At 41.5% G+C, this 21,481-nt stretch overlaps 1 protein-coding gene across 1 annotated transcript in view; it reads right to left on the bottom strand.

Moving 5' to 3' along the window:
- Positions 1–19,079, bottom strand: part of rimbp2a (RIMS binding protein 2a) — a 77,248-nt gene extending 58,169 nt beyond the window's left edge. Inside the window, 2 exon segments of the mRNA XM_071905171.2 lie at positions 6,111–6,239; positions 18,945–19,079. Coding sequence (XP_071761272.1) covers positions 6,111–6,239; positions 18,945–19,079 — 264 coding nt within the window.
- Positions 19,080–21,481: the final 2,402 nt, after the last annotated feature.

Genomic DNA, 21,481 nt, shown 5'->3' on the forward strand with positions numbered 1-21,481 from the left:
GACAGTAGGAGCTTCTGACTGTGACAAATACAGAGCTGGGTTCAGACATTTTATGGGCAATAATGGCAATAGGAAAAACTAACATTACACCACTGTTACCCTTTAAATATGACAGACTCACTGGCAGGAAGAAAACATAACTCATCTCAAAATGTGTGTGTCTGGAATGAGCTCTCAGAAAATGTCTGTGATTTGATTAGGGGCTGGCTTGGCCTTCCCTGATATACATCAAATCTGTTTGGATTACTGCAGGCATAAAGCTGCCCAGCCCAGCCCAGTGGCCTCACTCAACCCTTCTGGCTGGGCAAGGGCTGGGTGTGGGCACTAAGGAGGTTAGGAGAGAAAATAGGAGAGGGTAGAGAAGAAGGATGAAGACAGAAGACAGGACAAGGGTAAAGACGGAGAGGGGAGGGGAAGAAGTGATAGAGGGGAGAAGGCTAGGAATTTAGGGGGGAAAGAGTGAGTCGGAGGAGAGGAGAGGAGACTTAAAAGGAGAAAAAAAGAGCAGGGGAGAACCAGAAAAGGCTAAGAAAGACAGACAAGAGGCGGGGTGGATGTCGCTTGTGAGCAAGCAAAAACTGCAATGCTTAACCCAGCTGTTTCATAGCTTTGTTCGTGTTTTATAAGCGCAATTGAACCTGGCACACCGTTTGGCTATAAGCCCCATTTCAATAACAGCAAAGAGAAAAAGAGGAGAGTATCGTTTGGTCATTTCTAGACATTTTATCCAAAGGGGAAAGGGTATGGTGCTTTACTTTAGCTTTCAGTGGTTTACCTTCAGCAATACAGAAAAGACCAGGGATGGGCTGGGGGAAAAAAAAGATAATGCAGTTATAGAGACAACTTGAGCCATCTGAAAGAACACTGTCTGAGCTCAATTCAATTAGGGAAAGAAAAGAGACCTCAGCCTAAACACACCCTGTCTAATATCATTTGAGGATACCGCCTTGTGAGCCAAAACAATGTGAATTTCCGGAATCTCCTGGGGGTGGTGGTAATGTTTTCAATTGAATTGTCTTACAGTACAATGGACTATTATTAACCCTGTTTTGTCTCTACATCTTTGATTACAGGGAATGAGAGTGGAGATTATTAGGACGACTGACACAACACTGCAATTATGGATTATTAATTAGTTGTTATTCCTCTTTCCATTGGTACGGCCCATATCATCATCAGGACTATCATTGAATGGGCCAGTTGCCAGCAGTGCTCAATCGTTGCCATAGGGATGGTGTCCAGGGAGACAGCTGTGGCCTTTTAGCAGCAGCAACACAGTGCAGAGAAGGTCATTCCTCACCTTGGGTACCTTCCTACAACTGTCCATCACAGAGGGTTTCCAGGCAACCAGTCCAAGGCTTTTCGTTTTTTCTTTGTTTATGTTGATCGAGGAGAGTAAGCGGTCCACCTTCCTTGAGTATTTTCTCTCAATTTAGGTAGTGAAAGAACAGATGTCATGGATACAGAAGGGTCAGAGTACAGACAGTGACCCCTCTGGGAATCTAACCCCAGTGTCCCATGAAATTCAGCCTCCCAAAAGTGACTCCCCAATGCTGAAACTGAAACTTGATGACTTTGGCGACCCCTTGTGTCCCTTAGTGGTAGTATGTTACGTCAGCTGTCACAAAAACAACGTGCCCCCACCCCACCCTGCTTCCCTGCAGACTGCATAGAAAGAAAACAAATATGTATACAGATGAGCTGATGTGAAACTGCCATAAAGTTGAATAATGGAACTGGAACAAACTTGTGTAAGGAGGTGAGTTATTTTTCCCACGGCACAAGACGTATTCATCAGGAGCCAAATTCGGGTCAGTCAGCCCGGTTAGCTCAGCTGGTGTTAGGTATAGCTTTTCAAAAGCAGTGGCTAACTGACAACTAGATTGAGCTAACAGAGCAGTTTTTTTGTGTAATAGTTGTGGAATTTATTTTGTTTGGGCAATGCTAACGAAACATTTTGGCTAACAGGCTGCTATGATACTGAAAGACAGGTAGCCTACCAGAGCCTAGCAGTATAGAGTGGATCTCTTCTTCTTGACAATACATTGGTTAATTTATTCATATTCATTATTCCAGGACTGTAGTAATTTCAACTACAGCACCAGTTGATGCACACCTAGCTAGGCACCAGAGGACTGTACAGCATCTGTACTTGTCTATGTATTTATTCGGCTTCGAAGTAGAGTGAGGCAGTCCCCCTCCTGTTTTGGTTGAGGCTCTTCCTTTGTGCCATCAATACTGCACAATTCTCGGGGAATCATACCCAGGAAGAGATAGAGTTTACACATAGAAAGCTATACAGAATAAACCAATTTTCATGGCAATGGTCTCATTTCCACAGCCATTATGCTATGCTATCAAAATTGATCTGAAAATTATATATTGAGGTAAATATTCCATATGTAGGGGCTTTAAATACAACAGCGCAATGTACGGTCTGAGGTAAATGTTAGCACCTTATATTTACATTTTAGGCATTTAGCCAACAATCATTGTTAGCTACCTAATTTAACTATCTAACAAGCAATAGAGTGAGGACACCTGCTCAAAAAAAATATTAAAGTCTTTCCCAACAACATTTTCCTATACTGGCACCATTGCCCATCAAAACTGGCCAAAAAAAAAAACCAGAACAAACTTTCTGTGACAGTCTTTCTCAGTCTGAGGACAAAAGAGATGGCTATCAATTATTTCTGTCTATATATTCCAAAAAGCAGAGGCGTAAGAGCTATAGGTGAAATCCATCACCCAACGCAATTCTTTCAGAACGCAATTCTTCTGATGACCTAAAATTGTCCCTATCACCAATTTGATAGTAATTTCCATATGCGTTCATGTGAACTAGTTTCATCCGCTCCACAAAGGGTTTACTCACTCACATTGAAACGGTGTTGTTTTCAGAACAGAAATACATTTCTATTGGTGCTTGTTTGCTTTGCTCCTGCCTCCCTTTCATGCACTGGCTGACTGGCTTCACTGTCTGAAGTTAGCTGCTGCAAACAGAGAGGGAAGCTGTACAGACACAGTGTCATGGTATCAGATAAAATATGATGGTTGTGTAAGTGTAATTGAAAATGTAGTGATATGAAGTAGCAATTGGCTGTTAAGTTAAAAACTGTAACATTTGGTTGTCTGATTGCTAATGTTAGCTGCCTTAGGTGTTGCTTGACAGCCAAGAAATTAGGCTTTGCTGGTGAAGAGATCCATTCAAACCATAACTAACTAGCTAGCTAATTAGCCATCTGGTGTGTGTGTGTGTGTGTGTGCGTGGGGGTGTGTGGGTGTGTGTGGGTGTGTGTGTGTGTGTGTGTGCCGGCATATGTCTTTATGCCTTTTATCTGTGTATTTTGTCTGGAGCTATTACAAGGCATCTTTTGACCATCACCCTCTGCCTTCAGGTCAGCTGTGAATTTCATAATTATCAAATAAGATATAGGTTGTTTTCTGGCCACGTCTTTCTCTTCATTTAATAATGGCAGAAATAAAAAAGAATGAAGACATCTCTCCATGCCGAATGCTAAATGAAGATGTGAAAGTTGATGGATTTGCTACTCAGGCTGTGAAGTCAGTGTTGTAATGTGATTTTTCCCCACTTCGTCTACCCTTCTCTCTGTCCTCTCTCATGGTTTGTATATATCTGCATGAGCAAATGTGCAAGAGTGGACCAACTCTCATGACTGAGCTTCTCGTAGTCTTAGTGATCCAGAGCTGAGGCTGTCTTTGCATGAATGACCATGATGCACACTATGAGAGTGAAGCTGTCAGTGGTGACAGTGAAATGACAAGTGCTGCCAGGCACACGAGCTGGACTACCTCCAACAGTAACCCACATATAAAAACACATAAACATACACACACACACACACACACACACACACAATCACATGCAGTTACACTTATTGGAGACTTCCTCACAAGTGAGTACACAGCTACACACTTAATCTACACACACACACACTACACTGATTATGACAATTATGTAATTATTATGTTCAGTGGCTGACTATGTTGGCTATGGTGACAGACAGCAGGACAGATGTGTCTTTGATCGAGGGAGCCGTGAACAAGGTGTTGGCTGTGAAGATGCCCACCTCTCCCACTGAGCTCCAGGACCTGATGGAGGACATCAGGGAGAGAGCTGGCACACTGACCAATATGGACGCCCTCTTTAGTCACAGTGACAACAACATACAAACTGCTAAGAGGCTGCTGCTGCAGGCCGAAGCTGCCAGGTCACACAGACAGACGCATGCACGTAACCGCACATTTGTGTGTGTGTGTGCTCTGTACACACATACAGTTTCACAGGGTAACACACAGATACAGTCAAATAATTAATATTGCTGGCTTGCTCCTGTGTTTGGCTGTCTGTGTCAAATTCAAATTCAAATGAGCTTTATTGGCATGAAACACAACAGTATTTGTTGCCAAAGCAAAACATGAGAATAAATAAGGAGTAACAATAGCAACTGTATGTAATACTGTAGTTAAATAATTAGCAGTGTCAATGAGCAGAAAATTAAATCAATGGAACAATCCAAATAAATAAACTGTGTCTCTTAGTTAGGAGGCATAAAGGAGACAGCAGACCTGGTGAAGTTTTGGGCACCATCAAACAGGTCCACAACGACACCAACAACACTTCTGACTTGCTGACTTCTGTGAGTTTGACCTCTCGCCTCTAAATTATCAAAAGTTAGAGTATAGAGTCGAAAAATAAACAGTTAATAGTGCATCTATTAGTCCATTTGAACTCACCACACCCTACACTGCAGGTTACCATAAATTACACACTCCCAATAGAAAAGTGCTAGTGCATTCTGTAATAAAAACAATGATTACAAACTGATTACAAATATTTACAAAATAATTTACAAAAACTATAAACATTTGTGTTATAAGTGATTTCTCAGCTAACCTAACCAAGGTTAAAGGTGCTGATACGTGGCTCTACACATCATGCTGCTTCTCAGTGAGAGAAGTTGGAAAAGAGAGGTGGCAGAGTGGGTGTGGTCCGGGAGAACCTTCTTTCCTTTGCATTGTATTCAGATCTCATAGATGGAGGCAACAGAGGGGAGATCATAGCCTATGATTTTGGATGCTGTCTATACACCCCTTTCAAACTATTTACTCTTGCATGCAGTGGAGTTTCCGGACTATACTGAGGTGAAGAAGGTGACCATGCTCTCAATCACAGCCCTGTAGAATTGAGTGGTGACTCCAAGTCAGCCGGGAAGACATGCTATTTTGACCTGAGAGCCACATCGGATTGAAAAGCTGCCAATAAAAGGTTTATGAATGCAGTTCCTTGCAAGCATGCAAAGCATGCAAGCTTTGCTCTTTTTTTACTGAGACTAATTTCAAGCCAGTGAGGCTCGCAACAGACGCAGCCATTATGCTCTGTCAGTTCCCCTCTGCCAGTCTGTCCACACTCCTGCAAATGGGCGTGTTGCCAAGACAACGGCTCGCACGCCTTGCCATCCGAGACCACCTGGGGGGGCCTCCAAAGGACAACTCCAACTCTGCTAAATACGCAAACGCATGCATGCACATACAGTGCACACAGAAACACACACACACACACACACATACACACACACACACACAAAACCACACACCCCTCCTGATCTATTTTACACCACATGACACATGCCCACATGTCTGCATAATCCACAATGTCAAGCCCAGGCCGAGGGAGCATATGTGCATAGGGCCATGCAAGCCACCCTCCCATACACAGCTACACCCTTCAATAGGGAACATAGTGCAATGCATAATTTCTCTCACATTCTTCAGAGGTAGTTGATGATCTAGCTAAATGCATAAGCAACATGATAAAAAGGACTTTAATGCTTTCTACTCCCCCAAGTAAAAACAATAGTTATCAGGAAATGAGTAAATTGTGTTCAAAACCGCTGATCTCATTTAGTCTGCTATTTTCAGGGAAAACCAATGGTTTCAGACATTGCATAAACAGAAGGGGGGTGAAAGAGAGAGATTTTGTATGTGTGTGTGTGTGTACTAGAGAGAAAAAGACAAAGCTGGGGAGGTGAGAGAGAGAGAGAGACACCAGTAAAAGACAGAAATAGAGAGCAGAGAGGGAGGTTCACCAGTGTCCTATACTGCTGTTTCTCTTGGCGAAGGGTGGTCACTTCAAGTTTCAGGGCTCGGTTTCTCTCCTCCAGCAGTCGAAATCGGTTGTGGCCTGTAGCTTGCTGGGATGAAACCTCATGTCTTGGCTGCAAGAGGATGAGAAAAGATGCACTAAATTAACTAAGTTTCTCTTTTTTAACCACCATCAGACCATCATGGTATCATTATTATTAGTTCTTGTACCATGTACAATCTAAAAATTCCACATAGGGAGGAAACAAGCACTTTATTTACTACAAGTGATGAGGGAAGGAAATAAGTCTACTGCCAATCTTGCTTACAGCGGTGTACTCAGGCATTAGTTAGAGTCCATCCCAAGGGGTCGGTCACAGGGAAAGGATTACAAAAGCTGGAGATGAAGCTTTGACTGCAACAGGTCTTGAGCCTCGGTAGGATTTGACAGATATACTGCCCGTCAGTGTTTGCCCTCAAATTTCTTCTTGACGGGGCAGAATGTCCTTTGAAACAGGATTTTGACTCTGATGCTTAAACCCCCCATGGGAACTAATACATCTTTTTTTAGGCAGGCTAGAAGCTTGTCTTGAGGTCTGCGAATAGCTACTTATATTATATTCCATAGTGATTTTTATGCCAGACATCAATTTGTAATAGTAGATGCCACTTTTTTTTTAGATCACAGTTATCTTGTTTTGGAATAAAACTCTTCTGCTGTCAGTCTTGTACTTCGATCTTGCAATTTATCAGAGCCTATCCCAAAGGTTTCAGCAAAGTACAGCAATAAGTAACACTAGGACTGGAGCTATTGGGCCATTTTTTGGCCAAGGTAAGGATGAAGTTGATCTAAGGTAAGATGGATGTAGACTCTACCCCTGCCCTCTGAAATTAGACACCCTCCAATGGACTCCCATAGGTTTTCCTTAAGGACAAGCGTGTGTGTGTGTGTGTGTGTGTGTGTGTGTGTGTGTGTGTGTGCGTGTGTGTGTGATATTGTTGACTTTTGTTTGTGCATGTGTGATGATGAGCACACTGATGCTCCAAAAGAGTGCAACCACCACACTCATAATATAACAACAGAAACAGCTCTTCCCTAAAAGTTGGTCTGTGAGCGGATTTGATGCTCTGTTCCAATCTATCTTGTCTGTGTATTACAAAGGTGTGAAAGAGGGACATTTTGGGAAGCTACAATGTGAAATCCCAAGTGGGGTGTAGTCTTCCCATTTGCCTCCCTAAGCGCCGCACTTAGCCAGCCCAGCCACTCTAATATAACCAGAGCTATAAAAGGAAAACATTATCACCCGAGACAAAAGCAAGCTGTACTGCATCTCTCTGAAAGCCTGTCCACTTTTCTCCCCTCTATCTCTGCTTTCACTCCAAAATTTGCACATCGCCTTTTTTCCATTTGGAGGAAAATTAAGGAAGAGGAGTTTTTGAAAGAATCTCAGCTCATTGTTCCCTTCAAGCACTTATATATATTGTAATATAAATTAACCCCTGACAGACTAGTCAACAGATGGTTCTAACAGCAGTTACTCTTATCAATTAGCATATTGTCAGACCAATTAGTATCTTGTCATGCACAAAAGTGCACTCGCACACACATACACACAACCAGACCCTCAGACTGTACGCCACCCTCCTCAAAACAAATCAAAAACCAATGATTCAGGCAAGATGTCAGCTAGCCAAACAGACCAACCTACCAGCCAGTATGGTGGACTTGCCAAGCAGACAGAAAGACAGCCAGATCCACCTGCTAATATAGTGACCTGCCAAGCAGACGGGCCTGCAGATAGACCCACCAGCTATATGTGGTCGACCTTCCAACAGACAGATAGACAGACAGCCCTGCCAACCAGTATTGTGGACTTTCCAAACAGACAGACAGACAGACATACACAGCGAGTCAGCCTAATTAGAGCAAGACATTAGACCATATGGACACCAGTGTAAAAACCTCATCATTTAGACCAGAAAACCAACAAATCAAATTTACACTCTATAAAAAATTTTAAAAATGTCACCAACAGACTATACATGATTCTATCTACGTCCTTGGCTCATTCAAGGAAGCTCGCTTGTGAAGAATTCCCTCTGAGTCTCATTTTCCCGCGGCCGTCTCATCTTACGAACATACAGTAGCAACACAACCAGTTGCACAGAACCAATAAGTGTATCTTGCTAACTGTGCTCCATAGCAAATTAAAGGTTTGTAGTCAGTGCTGAGGATCTCAATGCATATGAAATACTGCACCCATTAACTCTAAATATAGGTGTCAGGTTGGTTAGACAGACTTCTCTCTGAGTGAGAGATGACAGGTTCAATGCTCGCAACGGCCAAAGTGGCCCAACCCCGTCACTGTAAGTCAGTCTGGATGAGCATCAGATAAGTGCCTAAAATGTAAATATGAGTGAGTAGATTGTTGCGTGTGGTGGAATGATAAGACATGAATAGAGGTGTTAATTAGTTGTACAGCTATGATTAAGATGAGAAAAACTGCATACTAGGCATTCTCAGAAAAGAGAGAGAGAGAGAGAGAGAGAGAGAGAGAGAGAGAGAGAGAGAGAGAGAGAGAGAGAGAGAAAGAGAGAGGCCCCCACAGCAGTCACCTTGAGACTTCTATCAACACACCTTATGGGATTCTCCTCTGTGTGTTTGCTTGCTATTAGTTTTTTCTCTCTTTTCTGACATATTTGTCATGGTGGGGCTTTCTCAGTCTTAAATTAAATACTAGCAGAAACATGTCCATGCAGTAAACCTACACAAACACACACACAATAAAAACAATGATCATTTCTGAGGGCTTGTCTATATCTATTACTAATATCTCACACGTTGCTCCCTCCCAGAAATGCCTCTATACCTCATGTGAAATCTATAAATCCAGACAGGGAGGAGGCAAGCACTTTATTAAAACAAGTGATGAGAGAAGGAAATAAGTCTACTGTCAATCTTGCTTACAGCGGTGTACGCAGGCATTAGTTAGAGTCCATCCCAGGGGGTCAGTCACAGGGAGAGGATTACTAAGGCTGCAGAAGAAGCTCTGACTGGGAGCAAGACAAGGCTGAGACAGCATTTAGGAAACCCCAAAGGCAATTGCTAGCCTAAAGCCAGGCTCTTATGGAAACTGACTTCCAAGTCCCGTTGGTGCCAGCAATGGCAGCCATGTGGAAAATGTTCCAGGCAACCCCCACACGGCACAGTCTGTGTCCCCTGCCCTGCCGAGCCCCTTCCAGTCCTGAATAGCAACAGCACAGGCACAGAGCCATCCATGGTTCCTTACAGTAGCGTTAATTTGATAGCCACGTGTTGCTAACCCAAGCTATCCAGAGGCTTTGCTAGGTGGCTCCAGATGTGCATGGATTAAAAAATCCAACATAATGTTTATTTTCCCTGTAATATTTTGATGCCCTGGACAGGGGACTGTCATTTTGGTTTAGTTGAGTTGGACTGATTTTAAATATTGCCCTATCTTTTATTTGCAATATAGTGAGAAATTTGCCAGAATTGTATTTTTTTTATTGTTTTATTTTAGTGGTGGTGGAATAATTTACTCTTATGTGATGGTCCACTACAACTGACTGAATTCAGAGAAAAAAACAATGAAATAGAAGACAGTAGACTACTTAGCCTAGACTGGCCACAGTAAGAACATATGTATAATCTTTAAGAAATTTTCTTTGTTATTGGGCATTTGCTCTTCCTTTTAGCACTATTGAGAAAGCTAAGGTTATGTGACAAATAACACTGAAACAAAAAAATCTTTTTGCCACCCACCATAGGGAGGTCAAAGCTATAGAAAAGCACTGCAGGATCTAGTCAGGAGACTTTAGCAGGGCGGATGCTTGATGTCAGAGGGGCTTGAACCCGAGCCTTTCTGCTGAAGGAATCACTACTCCACCCTTCACATAATCCTCTGAGACACACAATAATGTATCCATTTCATAAGAGGAGTAAGACCACAGGAGCAGCCCTACGAACAGGTAGGGATTCTTCAACAATATAGTAAGATACACAAGGACATTTTCCATGCAAAGTTATTTAGTCCAATGAGGGCAACACCAGCTATTGAAACATTTCTCCCCTTGGCAGAAATAACATTGTTGGCAATTTTATAAATTTTTGCAAATTAGATTAAAAAAATTCTAGCATTATCTTTTATTGAAATGAAGATCAACATGTACAAATATGTTTAAGACTAAAAATCTTGTGAGCAAGTTTCCATGTTGCACTGAGATTTAGCTGAGGTGGGGTGTATGCAGGCACACCCAAGTGTACACAAGCACACACACACACACACACACACACACTCACACACGTCTGAAGTACACAACATTGTTGATAACACTGCTGATGGGTACACAGGGAATAGATAATCTGTTTAAACCTGATGAAGAACTGGGCGCTGGGGTAACTGTTTACAAGCGAAGGAGTTCATGTGGGTAGCTATTTACATGTTGCAGCATGTAATCATCTAATTGGATATTGGTGATGCTGACAACTGTGCACTGGAGGGTGAATGGTATTCTGCAGCCAAACGGCAGTAACAAATTACCATATCACAAACATATTGTATGTGTCTATATTGTTTCAATTGTGCACTTAAAACCAGCATCATTCATTAAATTATTTGAACAGACCTGTACAGCACCTGTTCCACTGAGGGTCATTTTCAAGGATCATTTTTATAGCACTTCTGCTGTGTTTATGGTGGAGGGACACGCGAGGATGGGTGAGGGGGGGCAGCATGTGACAAGGGTCCCAGGCTAGATTTCAACTAAGGACATTGTGGTTACATGGCATGTGCCTTAGCCAACTGAGCCACCAGGATACCCCAGGATAATCTTCTGTTGGCTGGGAATCATTTAACCAAATTGTCATATCGCCATCTGGTGTGTGAATGAAATACATGCATCAGTGTTGTCTGATCCGTTCAGCCTTGGACATACAGCTATTGGGCTGTATTATACTATTTATACCATTTAACAGGTTTTCAAAAAAAACAACAAAATTTCAATCTTCTCAGGCTGATCAAGCTACTCGTCTCTGACTGAAGTGTTTTTATGAATAACAGTTTCATTTGGAGTGGGATTTAGTCAGATTACCAGACAGATTGCTGTAAATGTAGTCGGTGTCAGCTCCTTAGGAGGGAAATAATGCACTACCACCAACATACACACACACACACACACACACACACACACTCACAGTCAGTGCTTCTGACAGAGGGAATACGTGTTTTCTTATTTTTTGCCTGAACAGATTAAAGCACTGAGAGTCACAGCAGCTAGCATCCAGTCTGTTATGTGTGTGAGCGTTTTTGATACAAATCGGTAGAATCCTCATTGTTCTGTTTTGAGATAAAACATGTCAACAGTGTATAACAGTCTTAAAAGGGGGACTGGGGCAGCAGCGCTGATATACAGACATGTATATTGTAAGTGATGCAGATGACGACAATGTCCCTACCTTAAAGGCAGTACCCCCTTTGTCCCAAAATGACTCTCTTCCCTTTCCGTCACATCACAAGCTGGCAGTGGAGACAGAGGTGACACATCCGTGTGTGTACATGTGTATGACGTTGTACGGGTGTGTGTGTGTGTGTGCGTGTGTGTGTGTGTGTGTGTGTGTGTGTGTGTGTGTGTGCGTGTGTGTGGAATGAGCGTTTCCAAGCTGCAGGCTTAATAGCTTGCCTAGTCTGTATGCAGCTGTAGCTGGCTGGAGGTCTCACCATAACAGAGTGAGAGCAGAGAGAGACAGCTAGAGTGCCTTCATGACACTCTCACACACACTCTCCCTCAATCCCATTCTCATGTTCACGCTTTCTCTCGCGCTCTCTGCTCCTTCCTCCAGTCCCTCCCCCTTCCCCCCCTCCCCTCTCTCTATCTCTCTCTCCTTCTCTCAGACACAGACACGTGCACACGCTATTCAGTTGACTCAAAAAAAAAAAACTTCACACATGAAAAAACAGACATGCGTGTCAGTGTTCATTTGAATGCACTGTGTAAATCTCTTGAGCAATGATGTGTAAATGATTGCATCATGGATGAACGTTTTTTTTCCCCCTCTGAATGTATTTCCTGAGCAGAACAGATCAGGGCAGGGCAGAAAGGAGCAGAGCAGCGCTCTCTCCCCCATCTCTCCCTCTCTTAAACACAGAGAGGGACGCATGATCTGAAAGCAATGGGTCAAATGCATTCTCAACTCCATCACTTCTCCTTGTTCAGCCTGGTTTTACTCATAAAGAGGCAATGATCCATACATCTCTCCATCTCATGTTCATGTACAACCCTTGATCTGTCTCTTTCACTGAACCACAAATGCTTTTCACTCATTTGTTTCTCCTTCGTATTAATAAGAGGAACTTATCAAATCTCTGACCTGTTCCTGGACAGACCTCCTAGCGTACAAGCATTGCTTTGCTCTCTTCACCTCTCCTAAATCCCTAATCAGAGGACTCAAATCAAATCAGAGGTGGTTTAGTGAGGTTACATCAGCAGCAGGCACTCGGGGTGTATTCTGTCAATAGCCGTTCTCTGTGTAACACTTTGGGATGGAGGGAGGCACAGGGGAGAGGAGAGGACAGAAAGAAAGAGACACTAAGTGTGCGTGAGAGGAGAGAGCGGAATACGCTCTCTTCCACTCTGTTGCCTAGCAACACTTTCTCTCTCTGTCTGCTCCCATCCTTACTGTAGACACATTACTCTCTGAGTGATTTGGTTTTCAGGCATGACATGAAGCCCTGTGAGACTGAGTTTCAGGAATAGATGGAAACTGGATTGGACAGAAATATGCAACCATCCCCTTTAAATATGCAAATGACTGAGGGCAAAGTGTCATTTAACAACTTAATGAAGCCACACCTTTGGCCCACGTCATGGCCCTGTTGGTGGATTTTAAACACTGAAATATGTATTCAGAACTATGCTGTCCTCTTCTGGCCATGTTTGTAATTGGCTTCAAGAGCAATGACTACATGAAAACTAAAAGCCACAGACTTTCAGCTTCAGCTGGTAACTTTGACTGAAAGGTTGCAGCAGTGGCCCAAAATATTAGCCTATGTGGCACAGAGTGATTGTACTTTTACATTTTCTATTACTTTCAAGGTAATTTGGGCCAACAAATTATGTCACTAATAAGATTGGATGTTTCAGCAAAGATAAATGCAGATAAAAGCAAAGAAATAGCATAAATCAGCAGCATAATGCACGCTAAGAGTGAACACAATCCACTGAGCATTTTCTCTTATTTGGAATTTGGGTTATATCCATGTAAGCTATAATAATTACAAATTATTATAAGGTCAAGTGTCAATTTAAAGGACACTAATTTATAACTTTGACAAAGGTCTGTTTGAACCAAAATGTTAGTTTTGTAATAACCTGTGGTTGCACATTAACTCTTCTAAGAGGATGCTAATTTACTATCATTACTGCTCATTAACCTGACATTTATATTATTTATTAAGATATTTACATCAGTATTGGTCAGTATTGGTGTATTTATCTATAAGGATAAAGGTCATTGAAAGTATTGAATCATTTTGGTTAAATTAATGTTAATTTAAAGAAGATTGAGCCTTGAGGAACTCCACAGGTAAAGAATTGTAGCCGATTTTACTATTAAAAAGGGAAACTAGCTCCTCACTATTGGACAGCAAATCTGCAGCAGTTAATGGCAGGCCAGCTGCCATAAAAGCCTCAGAAAACTTTCTAGTAGAGTTAAAAACATGAGAGCAGACAGGTGCATGGTGGTTAGGGATGGGGTGGGGTAAAAGAGGATTGAAAACAACGGCTTTGTGGTCAGAAAACACAAAAATCTCAACATTACAACGGGTGAGGCCAGTAGACAGTACTAGATCAAGTGTGTGTCCCTTAATATGTGTAGGTATGTGCACAGATTAAAAAAAAAAAAGATTAAAAGATTCAATAACATTCATAAAATTTGCTGTCTGGGCTGGACAGCAAACATGGATGTTAAAATGGCCTACAATAAGAATTCTGTCACATTTGGGCATAACCAGTAACACACATTTAAAATTCTTCCCATGAATGCTAGTAATTAAGGGGCCCTTTCATGGGAATTCAAATTTTTCTCTATGTATATAGGCCTTCATATATAGACCAAAGATATTTAATAAAGATGTTACTAAAATGTGATTTTAACAAATTTTAACAATGTCTTGCCCAATGCCCATTTTCAAAAATACATCTGTGTCTTACAGGCTGTTTCAGACCAACTTCAGTCAACACACTACAGCTGAACTAAAAGTTTGCAGCATTTGAACTGACACACTACCTGAAGAGCCTCCAAACAGCAGTGCCTCATTTGAATTAGATGAGCTGAGTACCATTTTAATGAAACTACATTTATTTGTAAAATATCATTCAGCTGAGCATTATTATTATTGTGAGCCATAGTTGGGTTTTTTTTTTTACAGAAAACAAGTGACATATTTAAAGCAAAATGGTCTCTCAGTGAAAAAACAGCCACATTTAGAATAAATATTGATTATATTGTAATAGAGGTAAAGAAAATGTTAATGGCCAACATATATTTACTAATTCCATTACACTTTCACTGCTTTAGGCTACAGGTTACCCATAACTGCAGGAATAAAGGTGTGTTTTGAAGAAATGCGCAAAGACACTATAATAGTAGTGTGCAAATAAATGTATTCAAATAAAATGATTCAGTTGTTCAATTCTGTAAAGTGGATAGGACGATGACAGGAGTTCAGAAGTGGACTGCAGGTGAGAGGGTGTTCAAGCAGGACTTTGGCTCATCTCCTTCTGTTTGGCAGGTCTGTTGGAGTGGCGTCTCTGCTGTTGTAGCCATGTTGTCAGCCTAAGAAGAAATAAAAGTGACATTTTAATTTATAGTTTTGGTTACAAAATGATTTTGCACTAGATACAATACGATTTTACGTTATCTGAATTGATTGAACTGTGAAAACAAGCATGAAGACTGAAACTGCAACTTCATCAGCAGATTTCTTGTTCTTCCTCCGGAATATGCGGGATAGCCAAGAAAAGAAGCCACGCTTCTTCTTCTTTGGTTTTGTTGACAGGCTGTCTTTGGCACTGGAACTCTGAGGTCCTGTAGGTTCGACTAGTTGGACGGGTGGAAGTGTCTTTTCCAGGGTCAGACAGGACAGATCCTTGGTGTCCTTGGTCTCATGGAACAAACTGCTAGATGCCTTGATGTGAACAACAGCCTCACACACATGGAGAAGAGTGGATGAACATGACGCTTCGGCCTCCTGAATTGGTGGAGGGTGGTCAGCCTGGTTGTCATTGGCCTCATGGACTGCACTTGATACACTGATATACTCCTGGTTCAGGATGGCTGCTGCCTTGTTGTCTGCCGCCTTCATAGTTTCAACCTCCTGGATTAGGCTTGGTGGAGCCTTGACCTCAACCTGGATGGCTGGAGCCTCTGACTCCTGAAGCAGGTTAGTCAATCCTAATCAGGGTGTTTTCAGCAAGAGAGATGGGGCAAGCCTCCTCTGAGGTGGTGATATTGTCACGTCCAGCAGAGAGAACAGTGAGTTTTGTTCCCTCGCAACACTCAGGTTGATGCAGGACGGTGACAGAGCGTTCAGCAGCAGCCTCAATGTTTCCTCGTTTCCGTCTTGATGATAAAAGGACATTGTTCGTCCTCCTCCAAGTCCTGGAGGAACAGCATCAGTTTAGAATCAGCTTTGACGATTGGCTCCCATTCATCAAGATGATCTTGGGTAGGGCCATGGTGTGGAGCGCAGGCAGCCATAAATGTAGAACTCGCTGATGAGGAAGCATTCATGTGATTTTCACCAAGTTCCTCCTCCAGGAGGAGAGAGAGGAACTGCATCAGTTGAGAATCAGTGCTGACTAATGGTTCCCACTTATCAAGATGGTCCAGAGATGGTCCATGCTGTGGGGAGCAGTCAACTACAAATCTAGAGAGATGTGATGAAGTGTAGAGGAGCTCCTCACCAAATCCCTCCTTCTCCAAGTCAAAGTGAGATTTGACCAGTGGCTCCCACTCATCCAGGCAGCCCAGAGTGGATCCACAGGGTGAGCAGCAGTCAGCCACAAATCCAGATGTGTCACATGAGGGAGCATAGAGGTATCTCTTTCCAACTGCCTCCAGGTGGTAGTCATCGTCAAAACCAATGGGGGAGTGCTGAAGCAGCCTCAATCTCTCAATGATTTTGAAGTCATCAGTCACTGGAGCCTCATGGGATGGAGTCTCAACAAGGCGGAGCAGGTTGGATTGAGCCACAAGGTGGGATGGGTGGATGGATGCTCCAGCATTACCTAATGCTGTGTCCTCGGTCATGAGAGGAGACTCTTTCTTTGTGGGAGGAAGGTCTCCTTTGTCCATATCCAAGAGAAGTTTGCATGCTGATGAAGCTGTGCTGACTATTGGCTTCCATATATTGATAGGGTGACAGGGCACAGTCAAGCTCAGCAGTCACTCCAGAGAAACTAGAGGCTTCAGCATAAAGGTATTCCTCCTCCTTCAGGACTTTTGCAAAAATGTAGTTGATGTTTTCATGGCGATCGTCATTAAGGGCATTGAGTTGAGCGACCATTTGCATGGATGCTGAAAGAAATGCAATGGCAACATCTTAATGAAACAAATAACCATGAGGCCACCTGATGTAGCTTAATTCAAGGTCAACATGCTTCATCATAGCTTCATCCTATGCCTTTCATCATAGTTTTGTTTCAACAACAAATCTAACTGTGAATTTACAATGCAAATCAAACTAAGGAAGTACTAGACACAAATGTAAATCCTTCAACACAAACAACTAGTCTATCTTGACTGTCTGTCTGTTTGTCTGTTCAGCAAAATCCTCTGTCTTTTTATGTTAAGAAATAAAATTAAAAATACATGTGGCTTACCAGGATGGAAATCACTCTCCATGTTTGCCTTTCTGAACAGCGAATATTGTTGTTGATGTTTCTCCAAATAAATGCAATGTGAGTTTTCTTTCTCAATTTGCAGGTGAACACCGATCAGAGAGGACAACTGTGAGTCTGCGTGTGTGTTCAGGTAAATCGCTCGTTTATGACACTGACATTCTAAATTATATGAACTCTGCTGCATTCTGTCCAGCTGCATTATGATTCATCAGATGAAGCTCAGGCCCCAGTAAACTTTGATGACAAAGATGACTCACTTTGTATATGGTTTATAACCTAAACATGATAAAAAAATTTTTTAAAAAAATACATAATTGCTCACTCCTATTGCATTTTAAGCCACAAGTTAGCTCACTCTAATCTTACATGCTATCATATCTGAGGGGATACTTTAGGAAAATAATTTGATTTTAAATTACGAAATACAAATTCAATGTAATCAAATTCAATTTCAAAACTTTAAATACAACTTCAAGTTATTAAGTAAGAATTCTGATGTATAAAATTCAAATTCAGTTCCTGGTGGCGCTATTCTCAGCACATAGATACTGTATGGGTCAGGGACGTGCAGAGAGTTCTTCAGGGGCAGGTGCTCAAATGAAAAAGGGGCATCTACAGTGTCAAACAGTCTGTGGAATAATCTCTGTGTTTTAGGAGTGCAGCAATGCAGTGTTGCTATATCCCTTTACTCATCTGTTATATTTGCTTCCATCTCGTCTTTCTGTCTCACTGTCCTCTTCTTTCTCCCCTCATCTCTGCATTTCTGTCTGCCTGTGCTAAATATTAAATAAAAAAATAAAAAAATAAAAAAATAAATGTATATATATATATATATATATATATATATATATATATATATATATATATATATACATATATAAACTGTATATATATCTTAGTGATTAATCCTCTATTATCTTATTATATTTCTATCATAATAGTACAAGCTGAAGACTCTAAATAAAATGTAAAAATCTTCATTGGATAGATTTTAAGATCACTAAATCTATTGTTTTCCTTGCATGATGAATATGAAGGTAAGTTAGCTTGCCCTGCCACCGTCTGACTCCCCAGTCTGCCTGTCCCTCTAGCTTCTGCTTTACTTTCTCTTTTACTTTCGCTCTTCTTGCTTTCGAGGGCGTCTTGCAGCCACTCACTACTATATAATATGTAAAATGAAAAAATAATCTTAGCAAAAGAGAATCTGGGCTACTGAGCTAAGAAAGTCACTATTAGCAGCAGCATCAAGCTAGCTAGCAATAGTCAATTCGGTCCAAGTTTCAATTAGCTACATTGATTCATTGACAGCCTAGCCTACATGCTAAGAAATAATTGCAGGATATGTGATGTATCACCAAGTTTTACTAATGGCTGCAACAATATTTATTAAACTAATTGGTACCTATCACAGTAGGTCTCAAGGAGGTTCTAGTAGGTCTCCCTGGCACGTTGCCTCTTGCTCTGTGATTGTGTTGATAGCGCAGCCCTGTCGGGCGGGGCGGGGCGGGGCGGGGCGGGGCGGGGCGGGGCGGGGGGCCTCCACATGTGAGAAGGACAGAGAAGGGGGCAATGCACTGTGCAAACAATCTCATTTGTGTTTTGCATTTGCTCAAATAGTTTTGCTCATATCGCTACATTTTATTAACTATTCGGAAAATGCCTAAAATAAAATAAGAAATTTATATTGGAAGGGGCATTTTCTTCAATTAAGGGAAAAGGGGCAGGTGCCCAAGCACCCAGATCCCCCACCATGAACCATAAGTATCACTTGAGCAGCAACACTTTTCTGTGAAAGACAAATTTCCCATCAGAGAATACCACAGGATTCTTCTTCTTATAATTATTATTATTCGTAGTAGTAGTAGTAGTAGTATTAGTATTAGTAGTAGTAGTAGACCTATTTGGTACCAGAGTACCTTGCCCTTGGTGTGCAGGTGGTGGTGTGTGTTTCTGGCAGAGATCATGGCCAGCTGTCTCTGGATCCACAGTAGCTCCATCTGAGACTGCTTTAGCAGCTCCTCTATGTTAGCACTGGACATGTGACTCCGCATTATCACCTGCAAAACACACACAGCCATAGATTACACACACTGAAACCACACTCATACAAACATACACTCATAAAAACACAAAGGCAAGTATATATATACACACACACACACACACACACACACACACACACACACACAAACACAAGTTACATGCACTGAAACTATATATTTATAGATACATACATACAAAGCACACACCACATGACACAACCACACAGACATGCATACACACAACAGAAACATCCAATTGAATGTATGAAACCATACATAATAATCCATACAGACACGTGCATGCACATGCAAACATGCATACACTATACACAGAATTCATACTAAGTGCTTTGTCAATATTTTTGACACTGTTGTACCCTTTTTTTCTTTTTAGGTTTTTAGCTGTCACCCAGAGCAACACACATTAAGTGCAACAGCAGAATAAGCTTAAAAGCATGTATCACCATCATTACAAGCAACCAATAACAGGGATTGTAGGGGTTTAACAATGACAAGACTAAGTAGAAAAAAAAACATTCCAGAGTACAAAGAATATTCATTTATCATCAATAGTACAGTAGTGCTAAACAGGCAAGTAGAGTTTAGTATATCTGTATGTCTGTATATTGTGTATGTTCTGAGAAGTTATTTTTAAAGTTTTAAAGTTCAGTACACTAATTGTCCTCCTCATGGAAAACAGTGATCTATACTACATAGAACTGAACCAAGCATAATTTAATGTAGCACACAAAAAAGTTTCACTTATACAAACACATAAACACATGGACATGTGCATAATAGGGTAGTGTTGTTAGCAAACAAACAAATAAACAATACACAGACTATATTCAGCATGTACAGCAGTACAACACCAATGAATCTAGTAAAGAGCACTATGAGCACTTACTGTACAATTGCTTCATCTTCTGTCATCAAATAATCTGTTAACTCCCTTTTTACTTTCAATTCTGTATAGAGTACATAACCAATCCTTTACTGCAAAATCAGCCACATAGTTTCATTTCACTGTCCCAACTTAACATTGATGCCTCCTGCATTGGTTAGTCTGTGTGTTTGTAGATGATTGATGTGTGTGTTTGTGTGAGTGTGTGTGTGCGTGTGTGTGTGTGTGTGTGTGCATGTGTGTGTGTGTGTGTGAGAGAGAGAGAGAGAGAGAGAGAGAGAGAGAGAGAGAGAGAGAGGGACCACTCTCCACTCAGTTACATAAGAGAGGATTACTGCAACACAGCAATACAATGACAGGAGGAGCCTGTAGAACAACATCAGCTTTTATCAGTCAGTGCTAAATCCCCATCTATGTTCTCCTGCACTTTTTCACACACACACACACGCACACGCACATGCACACAAGAAGATGGCTTATCCCCTATAACTACTGCATAGGCCGCTTTAACACATAAAGGGTTAAAAAGGTTAATGCTGCTTGTGCCTCAGCAGTATTAGAGATTGGACAATGACAGTGCATCAGAGTAAATACTGAGACAACTGATTACATTGTCATCAGTGTTTCCTACTTCTGGACTGATGCAAGTCACCTCAACAAGAATAAAAGTGTTTTTGCAATAAACAATGAATACTCGTAGAACAAAATCACTTGAACTATGATTTTTTATTATAGAGATAGTCAAAATGCATGTTTAAAGGTAACCAGTGTATCAGATGAGTTGTGCTAATAACTACGCACTACTTTCTATGGCCCCTGTGAGTTGATTTCGATCAGAATATTTCATTATTTCCCTTTTTGCATGCTGTCAACTATCCAATATCAAAAATGAACACTATAGTCATTGGTAAAATGAGAGAGAGACAAAGAAAGAGAAAGATAAAACTGTTTTTCATACTTGTTTCCTCAGCAGAAATAGAAATGCTGTAGAATTAAACAGCTCTCTCTTGCCCTGTCTCTCTCTTTCACCCTCCTCAAACAGCTTCATCTCACTGACTCACCTTGGACAGCTTCTATTTCCTTGCAGGGGACTGTGGAGGAGGAAGATAGACACGACAACAACAACAACACACAGAGCTCAGGTGTCCTGTGGATTTATGCAGAAATGTCCCATTCCGCCAAGCCCTCTGTGAACCTCCAGTGCTGCCAAAGTGTCCCTCTCACAGATTTATTCAAAGTGAGAGGAGAGAGCCGTGCCTACGTCATCATCCAGGGCAGAATGGGGTTTCTCATTTGCTATCTGCATGCTAATTTACCAAACTAAAAGGTGGATAGAACCATTATGTTGTGTGTCCCTGAAGAAGCTGTTTATTCCTTCTGCTGTGACCCCTGATAGTCAACACGGCCCTTCCTTGCACTCAGCTTGATTCTCAACCAACAACTCTTAACTGTTGCATTGTGTAAATAATATTACTCAAAAATTGTCCAGGCAACACGGATTAGGCTA

The sequence above is a fragment of the Centroberyx gerrardi genome, chromosome 2 (genome assembly GCF_048128805.1).
Source record: "Centroberyx gerrardi isolate f3 chromosome 2, fCenGer3.hap1.cur.20231027, whole genome shotgun sequence".
Taxonomy (NCBI): domain Eukaryota; kingdom Metazoa; phylum Chordata; class Actinopteri; order Beryciformes; family Berycidae; genus Centroberyx; species Centroberyx gerrardi.